A 12,328-nucleotide genomic window follows, 5' to 3' on the forward strand; every position below is an offset into this window, starting at 1 on the left:
TTGTCCTCTTTCCAAAACTAGATGCTGCTTACCAAGGGATGAAAAGAATAAGGGGTATAATCTGTATTACTCCCTCAGCTAAAGGCAGTGTATTCTATCTGCCCCAGGCACATCCTGTTGCAGCAAGGTGCACTATTGACATAGAGGCTTCTCCATCAGTTAGATGAGCCTTGTTTTAATGGCACACACTACACTCAGCAGAACACACCGTCTGTTCTTGTTGTAAATTCTAGATCTAAATCTGTCTCTCTTATGTTTGAGAGTACTGGCCTCTGTGTTTCATTGAATTTCCAGCAGATGTCTACTAAAAGAAATTTATCCCTTCTTTACAAAAAATGTGCTGTTATAGAACTTACCAGAACTTACCTTCTGTGGTACAACTGGGCACAAATTATTCTGAAGTATTCATTGTTGTAGTAAGGTTTTTGCTTCCATTATTGCTTCAATTATATTTGTATCCTGATCTTCCTCTAAGGTTGGTACACATGACATAAGTCTTTTATCTTCAAAATAAGCCTGTGAGAAAAGTAAGGCTGCAAGAGAATGACTTGCCCATACTTATCCGATGGACTATACATGGTTTTGAATCCAAGGCTTTCTATCTACTGCATGGCTTTGGCTCACAGTAGATGACAGTGCTACTATAGAGTAGTAGTCTTCATTCTTCCAGACCTGGGAACCACAGACCTGTATGCATGTGATAGGAACACACTTGGCAGGAAAAGGGGGTTAGTGACCTCACCAGTTTTACGATGAGATAACCGATTTCATAACAAGGGAGAAATCAAGATGGGTAGTGATGTTAGTCTTTGGCAGTCGAAAAGAGCAAGAGTCCAGTAGCAGCTTAAAGACTAACAGAATATGAGGCAGGGGTATGAGCTTTTGTGATTATCTGAAGAAGTGAGCAGTGACTCACAAAAACTCATACCCTGCCACATATTTTGTTAGTCTTTAAGCTGCTACTGGACTCTTGCTCTTTTATACCAAAGGAGCTGGGGATTTAAAAAAAGCAAGCTGAGCACCAAAAGGAGTTCTGTAGTAAGGTTAGAACCTTGAAGGGATCCTTTCTACCACTGTATAACCTTATCTTACCATTCTCCTGCTCCTTTAAGTGTGCATGTAAAAGAGCCAGGAAGTGTGGCTGTCTACACATGCCTGCTAACAGTAGGTCTTTCCAAGGGGCAGCATGAAAAGGTCCCTGTTTGCAACCCAGCAAATAGGGTTTGTGACTGATGGGTTGAACACTATTGCTTTAGCATATACTACCATATGTATGCAACCCTCTTTCCTGTTCCCTCCTGACCAACTTTGTATGATTTAGTCTCCATGGCAGCCACAATTATGGCATTATAAAAAAGGGGATGTAAGAGATGTAATTTTAGTCTACCTCCCATGTATTGGGGTAGAACGTGCTGTACACGTTTAATGTTCAGCAGCAACATGTAACAAGAAGAGAAAAAGGAAGACTTGCTGTGCCAGAAGATCCTGGTGGGGCAAGAAAGAGATTTTCAAAATTATGATTTACACACTGGAGTGAAGCAAAGTGTTTTCTTATCTGCTTAAAAAACTCATATCTGTGTTCTGTACTTGTATGTAAAAACACTTGCATTAATAACTATAATTTCCCCCAAAAAGGATTGACATATAAAAACCTGATGTATTACATTGTTATTGATCTCAGAGGCATTAAACATGGGATCCAAGTAACCAGGAATATCATAAATCTTATATTTTTTGTGGATTCACTATCTGTTTCCATTTTACACAAATATCAAGCCAGAGCTGTTTCCAATGTACATGTAAACTCGATTGTCATAGTTCGGTTAAGGTTGAAAGGAGACAGAACAATTAAAAAAAAAGAAATAAAAGAAAATTATGAGCATAAAAATACTCACTATTCAGGAATTAAATAATGCTGCTCCTGGTAGAAATGTGCATAGCTTTCAAATCCTGCGTATTAAATATAGCTTGTTCCTGAGTAATATAGAACTGGATTCTGAACAGTCTTTACTGTCTATCTCCATTAAGACATAAAAGATATAAGTGAATTTTCTGAAACTGACTTAAAATAAAGGTATATGGGGATTCCGACTGCCATTCACATTTTATTTTAAATAATGGTGTTGATGGTATCTGACTGCAATTTATGAACTGATAGCATATGAGTTTCATTCCACATTCTGCTAGTGTAGTGTGTTTACTTATTTGCTAGTTTAGGGGATAAAACACTCATTTCCTCATTTATGTTATCTGCACATCCATTCTATGGAGTAAGGCTCAGAAGTAGACTGGGCCAGAGTCACTTGATAAGCTTCAGAATTTAACAGAAATGCCAGTTTCCTGTTCTTTGCAAATATTCTGCCTTTTGGTATAGATTGAGAAGGTTAACAAACAGAGGTCGGAGAAACAGTAGTGTGAAGCAGAGAAATGTTTACTCATGGCCCCCTGAGAAGAGCTCTGCCCATCATTCTCAGCAAGAAGATATGCAGGCATGCTTACAGGTTGTATGAGCAGTGTTTCTGGTCCAGTCCTAAGATCTCCAGATCTGGTGTATGTGCCTCTTGCACAGATTATGCAAGGCTGAAGAAGAGCACTCAGTGTAGACATTCAAAATAAAATGCCTGAAAACTATGAAAGGCACAGGGTGACACTGCAAAAATCTTGAGGGGCACAAAATACATTGTTTGTGTTTTCCTAGAGTGACAGAAACGTGGATGATGTATAAGAAAAAGCAATTTTACTGTTCATAAACATTGTCTGTATAATTTCCCAAATGAAACCCTTCTTGCCATTTCCTATTTTTCTTCTTTTCACTGGGGCAGATCTACAAGTACCACGTCCCTGTTCTCTCATTATTTTAAGTTCCTCTGTTCAATTCCAGTAGATGTAACTGTTTTCTTATTCATGCAATTACTTGGGTCCTTCATGTAAATCAGTTTCTGGACAATAAGGGATATTAGGGCATTTTGGTATACTCTTTCCATTTTTACTTCTTTTTACAGTGCCTTTTCCTCCCTTATTTTGAGGAGCCTATTGTCTCATGAAGCCCAATGAGTCCACTTTGTAGAGAAAGTGATAAAAATAGTTTGTATCTGACCAGCAATTATAAATTCATCTGGAATTGATCACAAAGCATGTTTCATAGTTGCCTTTGCCTCTGCACCCTACCCAAGAATATCTGAAGTATAATTTATTTATTTATACTCCATTTTCCTTCCCAATAGGACCAAAGCAGCTTCAGCATCAGTTCCCTCTTCTCCATTTTATCCTCACAGCAATCCTGTGATGTAGGTTAGGCTGAGAGACAGTGAGTGGCCCAAGGTCACTCAGCAAGGTTTCATGGCAGAGTGTGGCTTCAAACCTGAGTCTGATCCTAGTCTGACACTCACCACTATACCATACTAGTTCTCGTGTAGACTGTGAATGCTTTGAGGGTACCTGGGGGCACACAACAACCAATCTTACCACTCCACTAGGAAGCTCAGCATCCTGGCCCTCAAGCACTTTGTCCTACTTCATAGGCAGATGTAACCACATTGAGTAACAGAGTAACATTTGTAGCAGACAAATAAGAGACTGTAACGATTTCTAGTCCTTCTTTCTATGTGAACCAAGCTTTATATGATGTCAGTTTCATCAGGAAAGGACACGCTGATCTTGAATATTCTCAACCCTTTGGTTTTTAAACATTTCATATGATGCAGTAGAAAAAAATACTATGGGTTGGATCCCTCAGATAAAAAATCTTCACTGATGGAAGGGATTTCTGTCAGCAAAGCAGGACTTCCTAACCCCACCCCTCCTCCTCCATCCTTCCATCAGCCAAAATTTCCACTGGATCTAACCCTATTTGTTGTAGCACCTAGGCATATATAGGAGCTCTCTCTTGGTACCCCTGTTATGCAGTTGCCCATAGCATAGTCTCCATGCTGCAATGCTTTGTCCAGTCCCATTATAAAATGTTTGGAATCACTGCTTCTCTTCTTTTTTAAAATGTTGTATGAAGCATAAACAATTTGAGAAATGAATTCTGAGTTCAGAGAGGCAGTTGAGAATTCACTTGGGTCTCAGGTAAGACCAGCAAGGTTATTTTCCCTTTCAACTTGACTCATATTTGAAGTGTAGTTGCAGTAATCCTGTTATTGGAAAATATGCTATGGCATTAATTCAAAATCAGACATCAGGGGCCATAACCAGGCATCATTCTGCATATAAAACTCACATCAGCCTCATTCGAGTTTCTGCATACAGAACAATGGCAATCTTTGACCCTTAACATTTAATTTTATTTTATACAAGATAAGGGCAAAGTTTGCCTTTAGATGCACATTTGCTGCTCCCACTTCGATTAAGTCATGAATACGCATCTGAACAGGAATTTTGCTCTTAAGTGCCTACACATGCTTTTCACCTTACCAATCATGAATTAATTTTGATTTCTTCATCCTCTAATTTTTGTCGCTCTCTTTCTCCTCATCTCTCTTTATATTTTCCTGTCCTTGCAGCTTTCAGGTAGCATTCTGGATATATACAACAGTGACCAAGGAATGCCAAATGCAAATATGGGTCTCACCAATACTTCCTGTCCATCTAATTTGCCTGTGAAAAGGGAAATCACAGGTAATAGATGTTGGCATAGTGTAATCCTTTTGAGAATCATTGTACTTGCTTTTCAAGAACATTACAATGGAAATGTTTGTGATATATTTAGAGCAAAGGCAGAGCTATGTTTTAAGAGTGGTGGAACTTGGAAGCCATTTGAATACATAAGTTTGCTGTAGAAAACAGTGACTTTGAAAATCACTGAATACATGTCAGATCATATCTGCCACACTGTACAATGTCTGCCTGTTTTGTCTGTATAATGCCAAATAGCTGCGGTGTTTGCAGAATGCATGTATCATACAGCCACATTTTGAAGTGTTCATTTTGATTCTTAAAGCTCTAAATGGCCTTACCACAATGTACTTAATGGTCCTATGTATCTCCATCTCCCCAGTAAAAACCCTGGAGTTCTGTTTTCATCAGCCCCATTTTTCCCCCTCTGCAGCTTTAATTTTAATTTTGCTGATGGTAGTTTTAATGAATGTGACTGATGGTTTTTTACAATCTGTTGTATTGCTTATGCCTTTAAAATGTTGTATGAAGCAGGTTAGATCCCATGGAAAGCTTCAACAAGTGTACTGATTTTTTCAGCTCCCCCTTTCCACTACAGACATGTCCCCGCCTGGTGTCTTCTCATACTCTTTTTAGGGGTCCCTGTTACCCAGGACCAACACTTTGGGGTTAATTTTGGGATGCAGCCAGAGGGAAGAGATGAGAAAGTCACATTCCATTGATGGAAATCCTTTATATCAATGGAGATTTACCACAGGATCCAATCCATAGTTTCTGTTTTTTTCTACTTTTTGTTGTTATTGAGTAGTGGGTTTTAAGTATGATTGTTACAGATGTTTTAGCTGTTTGTAATGACCAATGGGAGGAATATAATTATTTTCAATAAATAAATAGGCAGCAGCATCTCATGTGAGTCTACACGGGGGTTCTAATGTGGTTATTAGGATATGAAGTTGTACCTTGCTTGCCTTTGATTGCCCTTGAAATGGTGGGAAAGTGCTTTTACTTAGCCATTATGTAACATAGCTATGTTACACAAGAGTTACTCTTAGAATCTTTTGCCACTGAAGGAGTGTCCTTATGCTGAAGAGGACACCAACTGTAACACAAAGACTGTTTAAACAGTGCTTAATAGGATAAAGGGAATTTCTGATAAATAAGGATTTCTCATTTATAAAAATTGTCAGGCACTAGGGTTGTTTTACTTGCAATGTACATTTTAGATGGATCTAGCTAGAGACTGACTCTTCCCTTATTCTACATTGCAGTCTCCATTGTCAGTCAAAGATAGTTTATGTGCATAAAAATGAACAACAAAAACTACTGAATAGGTGTAACACCATGAAAAAGAGAATTCTAGCCCCATAGGAAGCATTAAATTAATCCATATTAATTTACGTTCACTAAAGTGTAATAGAAGCAGATCCCTGTCTTTATCATTTCAAAAACCATACATGTGAACATCAGAATAAAAGTAAGCTAAGGAGTAACATGCTATAAGCAATTTTGGGTGTACGCTTGAGTTGGCTGTTCTCCAGTGTCACACCTTTTCACCTGGAAATCCACTAAAGCATAAACCAGAGCATGTTTATAATGTCATAAAACTGTTATTTTTTGAGCTGCTATTTCAGAGCTGAAAATAAGCCTAGAGATATTTCTGTCTTTCTGTTAATTTTGTTGTGTTTATATTTTGCCCTTCTTCCAAGAGGCTTAGAACATGGGTTGTTTACCATTCAGATGCTAACTGAGCAAACTTAAGCAGTCACATGTTACTAAAGCCATTGAAATAATGGCCTTAGAAAGTTATAATTCTGTGTAGCATTACCCTGTAATTGGACCAAGACTGACTTGTCTTGATAGATGGAATTATCAGGTGCTTTCAGATCACGCTATGGATCCTTTGAAATGAAGCTTGATTTTAGTGATACGTTTATTTATACTCTTAATCAGAGGTCAAAATAGGCATTAACTCAACTGTCTTTCATAGAACAGCTAGCTTTTCAGCAGCATGATGTTCAAAGAGATCACTGCTTAGAAGTTGTGTAGATAGGGAACTACCATCACTCACTGTAGCAGATATGCTGTCTTGGTGAAGTTGGAGATAACTTTGTGACCAGCTTTGCTAAGACATAATATCCCCACACAGTGAGACATGCTTGAGCACTGCCCTCTATATGAACAATTCCAGAGCAGTGATTTTTCTGTGCATTGTTCTACTAAAACGCCTAATTATTTTATGAAACGTAGCTGATTTATACATATTTTTGGCTTCTGATCAATAGTATAACTATATTATCATCCATTAAATTTGTTCTAGGTTGCCACAAATCACTCTTTTTAAAGGCCATAATACAGCTATTCAAGAAAAAAATCTGTATGAATGGATTAATGTTAAAAGTTACATTTAATTAATCCAAAGAATTCTAACAACCATACACAGTTTATCAGTATAATTGTAAGGGAACAAAGAGGGGTTATCCCCTCTCATGCAAGTATTTTAGAAATCTGATTATCTTTTGCATGATGGGACATGGAACTCAAGTTCACTTAAAGTTAATTTAAGACATTCTCTCCCCCCCAGTGTAAAGTACAGCAAATTAGAATTTTTTTAAATGCTGAAGACTATTTTTAGTTTCTAAAAATAAAAATGTATGGCTACAGTTACCAAACAACAGCAAGTAATCCACCACTAAAAAGGGCTGTAAGGAGCAATGATAGGAATCTGCAAAGGCATGGCAAAGTGATCTTTTTTCAATCTGTGTCTAGAAATAAAGCCTTTTCTGAAAACTTCCATGTAGTGAAATGGGCTCATGGTGACAATGCAAAAATATTTGGAACTTTGACCAAAGAATATTTAAATAGTGTTTAATTTCTGTCAGAAACAGATACACGAGCCATGGCCAAGGAGAGGCAAAAAAAGGATAACCATAATCTCAGTGAGTATGTTCTACACTTCTGTTACTGCTAACTGTTAAGAGATTCTACAAGAATAAGTTGTTTGCTGATGCTGAAGAAAAGTTGGACTGGTTCTTTTCCAGAGAAAGCTTGTCAGAAGAATCCATGTGCAGCCTCATCCCCATTTCCATAAATGACACCTACCATTTTGTTTTCATTTCCATAGCATTTTTGCCTACTTATTGGAGAGACTATTTGTACAAGTCATGGTGTGTTTATACAAGCCTTAATTAAAACACCACCAGTGCAGACACTATCAATGCATATGTATTATATTGTTGACCATTCACTCACTTTGGAGAGAGTCTTTCAGAGCTTATTGCAGTCTGCTTGGATTTTTACCATCTCGAATAATGTGCTATCATCTGTGAACATGGGCAGTTCATGGCTCATTGCTGACTCCTGGCCATTTATGAATAAATTAAATAGAACCAGTAATAGTACAGATCCCTGCAGACTTTGTCAAAAGTCAAAATACGTAATGAGTGCTGGTGAGGCAAATCAGCAGTTTTACATTTGAGTTCTTTAAGGACTAGGATTGCTCATTTTTAATTAGCAAATTAGCTCTAGAATGTTTCATCTGCGTTTCTTAGTTCTTCAGATCTTTTCTCTGAACATGACTAGTTATCTGACCAAAACAATGATGACTGGTACAAATAATTTGTTCAGTTTTTCTCAATCTCCCTATTGTCTTAGAAATACTTTCACTTCTTTGTCATCTGACTGTCTAACCACCTCCTTGCTTCATGGGCTACTTCTTGTTTATTTTCAGAAATCTTTAGTGTCTGAAAAATTTAGCAATATTCTCTTCAAAATTTCTTCCCCCATGCATATAACTGTATTTAGCAATCATGATGTGTGCCTGCAGCTTTAAGTTCTGTAGTTAATTACTCCCAGAGTTCCACAATTAAGAAGGATAGATTTGCCCATCTATCTCCAATTCTGATATATTTATTTCCTTCACTATTTATTTCCCTGGAATTAAACCCAAACAAATGGTGACTATATAACCCAAGCTTGTTATTCCAGTTTGGTCCTTGCAGCTGTTAAACACCATTTATTATGCTTGTGCTAATTTGTTGCTCACTGTCTACCTATATGTGTGGACTGGTAACTTCCATTTCAATGGGTCTGAGGAGGTTTGCATGCACACGAAAGGTTATACCTTGAATAAAACTTTGTTGGTTTTAAAGATGCCACTGGACTCAAATTTTATTCTAGGCTGCAGTCAGATGTGTCTTTAGAGCCGATCAGTGTTCCCTTTAAGCTGCGCCAGCCTGTGCTGGCTCACAGATTCCCTGCCCCCAGTGCACAGATCTGCAGCTCAGTGCAGGGCCAGGAAACTCACCATTGCCCCACCCCACCTGATTACCTCAAGTGCAGGGGAGAGACAAAAAAGCCAAGCCTTCCCCCCTGCACTGAATGAGGTCTCCTTCCCCTAAGGAAGAGGAGCTGCCAGCCATTTAAAGAGAACAGTGGGGTCCACCAGTCAGCTGTTCACTTTAAATGGCCGGTAGCAGTTTCAGGGCTCACTTCTGCTTCTCCCTGCTTGGAGGGGGGGGGGAGCCCTGAAATGACTGTGTGCCCTTTAAAGCCAGCAGCTGATGACTCCACCCGCTGGCTGCTATTTTTAAGGGGCAGGAACCCCTTCAAGGCTTTCCTTTCACTCCCCCCATTTAGAAGCAGGGAGGAGTGAAAGGGAGCCCTGAAATGGCTGCGTGACCTTTAAAGCCAGCAGCCAGCAGGTGGACCCACTGGCTGATGGCTTTAAAGGGTGGGAAGCAAAGGGGGGCTCCCTTTTGCTTCCCTCAGTTTAAATGTAGGGGAAGGAAAAGGGATCCCTGAAATGGTTGCCCCACCCTTTAAAGCCAGCAGCTGACAGGCAGATTTGCAAGGCTGCTGGCTTTAAAGGGCAGGAAGCGATTTCAGCCCTCCCTTTGGCTCCCCCCACTTAGAAGGGGGGGAGCCAAAGGGAGGGTTGAAATGGCTGCTCACCAGTAGAGGGGGGGTCTCTTTATTTCCTCTTTCTTCTTCTTCCACCCCTTCCTTCCTTCCTCTCTCCCCATCTATTTGCTTTCTTTCTATTTCTTTCTTCCCCTTCTATTTTTTCCATTTCCCCTTTCTTTGTTTTCCTTCTTTCCCTTTCTTCCTTTCTTTCCATATCTTTCTTTCACTTTCCCCCTCCCTTTCTTTCAATTTCCCCCCACTTCTTTCTTTTCCTTTCTTTCCATTCCTTTCTTTCCTTTTCTTTCCATTCCCCTTTCCTTCCATATCGTTCTTTTCCTTCTTTCCATTTTTTCTTTCACTTTTTCCCTTTCTTTCTTTTCCTTCTTTCACTTTTTCAATTTCCTTCCCTTTCTTTCCATTTATTTTCCTTTCTTTCCTTCATTCCCTTGTCTCCTTTTCTTTCCCTTTTCCCCTTCCTTTCTCTTTCTTACTTTCTTTCCCTTTTTTCTCTTTCCTTTTTCCATTTCTTCATATATTTTGTTTTTTAAATTAAATTTATTTTTCTTAAAAAAATAATTAGGCTCACTCACAACTTTTATGCTCTTAGTTTTTTTGGCTCACAAGGTAGGATTTCTGCTCACAACAGTTCACAGCTTAGTGGGAACATTGGATCCGACAGCTGTGAATGCTTGATGGATCTGAAGGGTAGAATCAGACAGCAACATCTGGGAAAAGTCCCACAGTTGTCTGCACCCTATGCTGCCCTGCCACAGAAATGGAGTTAAAAGACACCAGGAAAAGTCCGGTCCTAACACTTTTCAATGGGCCATGGACAGATTTTCCCTAGTCTGATTGCTCAAGCACACTCTTGAACCATCGGGATGGTCTGCTCATTCCATCCTGACTTGGTGCTGTTTTCCCCCTTGCTTAGCAGTATTCGCATAACTGCATACTCCATGGGGAACGCTCCACATTGGGGTTCTATCCCTAGTTTATGTGCATGGAAAACAAAAGGCAAAAATACTCCACTTGCCTGAGGTGGCATTTGATCACACAGTGATGGGCTGATCCCACAGCACAAAGGGGTGTGTGATCACGAGACTGCGAGTCAAATTCCTTCAGAGAAAATAGGGTGCTTCCCCTCCATGGCAAATGGCACATCTGACCACAGCCCTAGTTAGGTTAAGCCATTGTAAGTTCTTCATGTAATAAATACAGGTAAATTTAAAATGCAAATATTTTTCAAAATGAAAAGAAAGCAACATCTTGCAATTATTGTTTCCTAAGCAGCATTGTATAGCCTGATTTCTTCAGATCAAAGAAGCTAAGCAGGGTCAGTACTTGAATTGGGAGACCACCAAGGAAAGCACTATAGAGGAAGGCAATGGCAAACCACTTCTGCCGCTCACTTGCCTTGCTGGGGTTGCTATTAGTTGGTTGTTTCTTGAAGGTACTTATGTATGTAGATCAAAGAAATGTGTATATGACTCTTGCTGTGAAGCAATGGGGTACAATTCGTTTCTAGCTGTTTCATACAGTAATTTGTAAAACAATAAATGAAAGCTTTCAATAAGTATTGAGGTTTGCAAGCTGAAAGTTTAAATATATCAGTCCAGGTGATAATGGCTAGATAATGCACTCATTACCTTTTCCCTGCCTGCTAGAATAATTTTCCTGACATGAAAAGACATATGCCACGACAATTTCTTCTGTGTATATCTACCTGATATTTGAGGGGGAAAAGGTGCCAGTACTCATATAGAAGGTTGTGCCAATTTCCGCCAATCCCCCCCCTACCTCTGCAGATCCCCACTAGGCTGTTCCTGAAGGTCCACTAACCTGCAGGAACAATATTTTGGAGGGCTCAGTAGGCTGCAACAAAAGAGGGTCATCACTGCTGCCCCCTCTTAAGAAAGGGGTAATTAATTTTTCTTAATGGTGTGATTGGATACAGGCCATTAACTGTAATCCTTACAACAGCCCTGTAAAGTAGATCAGCATTATTACCTCCAGAGTATAGTCTGAGACTGAGAAGCTGCATTGTGCCTAATCTAAGGCTATCTGCTGGTTCAAAGCAGTAGTGTGAGTGGATCTGGGCAGGGGTCATTTCCTGCAGGAGCGCACAGAAGCGGAGCTCTGGCAGTAAAGAGCCCAGGGGGTGGGCACATGCAACAGGCCCCACTCCCTGCTCCCAGCAGCCCTCAGTCAGAGCAAGAAGCAGCCAGGTAAGCTGCAGAGCCCCCCCCGGCCCGCCTGTCCAAAACAATCCAGTGGTACCTTTAAGACCAAGTTTTATTCAGGTACAAGCTCTCCCTTCTCTGCGAGGACAGATATGACGTTCCCCCCCCGCCAATAGCTAGCAATTCAAAACAGTCCAGTGGTGCCTGAGCAGTGGGTGTTGCCTTCTGACACACTTCCGGTGATGTCAGGGTGTGTGGCATATGCAAATAAGTTATGCTAATGAGTTATGCTAATGAGCTCCTGCACCTCTTTTTCTATGAGATGACCCCTGGATCTGGGTACAAATCTGTTTGCCTGCTCGCCCCTCGAATGATACTCAACACAGTTTATGGAACTTTATTTACTTGATTTATAAATGAGCTGATCTGCGTAACCTGATTAATACCTTAAAGCATGGTTTTATTTTATTTTTATTTTATTTTTCGAATTCCTACCCTGCCCTCCCAGGAAAGCCTCCTAACAGGGCAAAACCACCCCAGTTCAGAGCCATGTCCGGAATTGTTCCAAACTTTCCTCATCACAGCTCACACACGAGTGTGTAGCGGTAGAACTGAAGAGGGGAGGCTGC

General features: G+C 39.9%; 1 protein-coding gene across 1 annotated transcript in view; it reads left to right on the forward strand.

Annotated features, from left to right (window-relative positions):
* TFEC (transcription factor EC) overlaps nucleotides 1-12,328 on the forward strand; it is a 49,722-nt gene that overhangs the window by 26,872 nt on the left and 10,522 nt on the right. The window contains exons 4-5 of the mRNA XM_015408294.1: nucleotides 4,506-4,620; nucleotides 7,497-7,553. Coding sequence (XP_015263780.1) covers nucleotides 4,506-4,620; nucleotides 7,497-7,553 — 172 coding nt within the window. The remainder of the gene's footprint in view (nucleotides 1-4,505; nucleotides 4,621-7,496; nucleotides 7,554-12,328) is intronic.

This window comes from Gekko japonicus, unplaced genomic scaffold (assembly GCF_001447785.1).
Source record: "Gekko japonicus isolate JY-2015 unplaced genomic scaffold, Gekko_japonicus_V1.1 scaffold333, whole genome shotgun sequence".
Lineage (NCBI taxonomy): Eukaryota > Metazoa > Chordata > Lepidosauria > Squamata > Gekkonidae > Gekko > Gekko japonicus.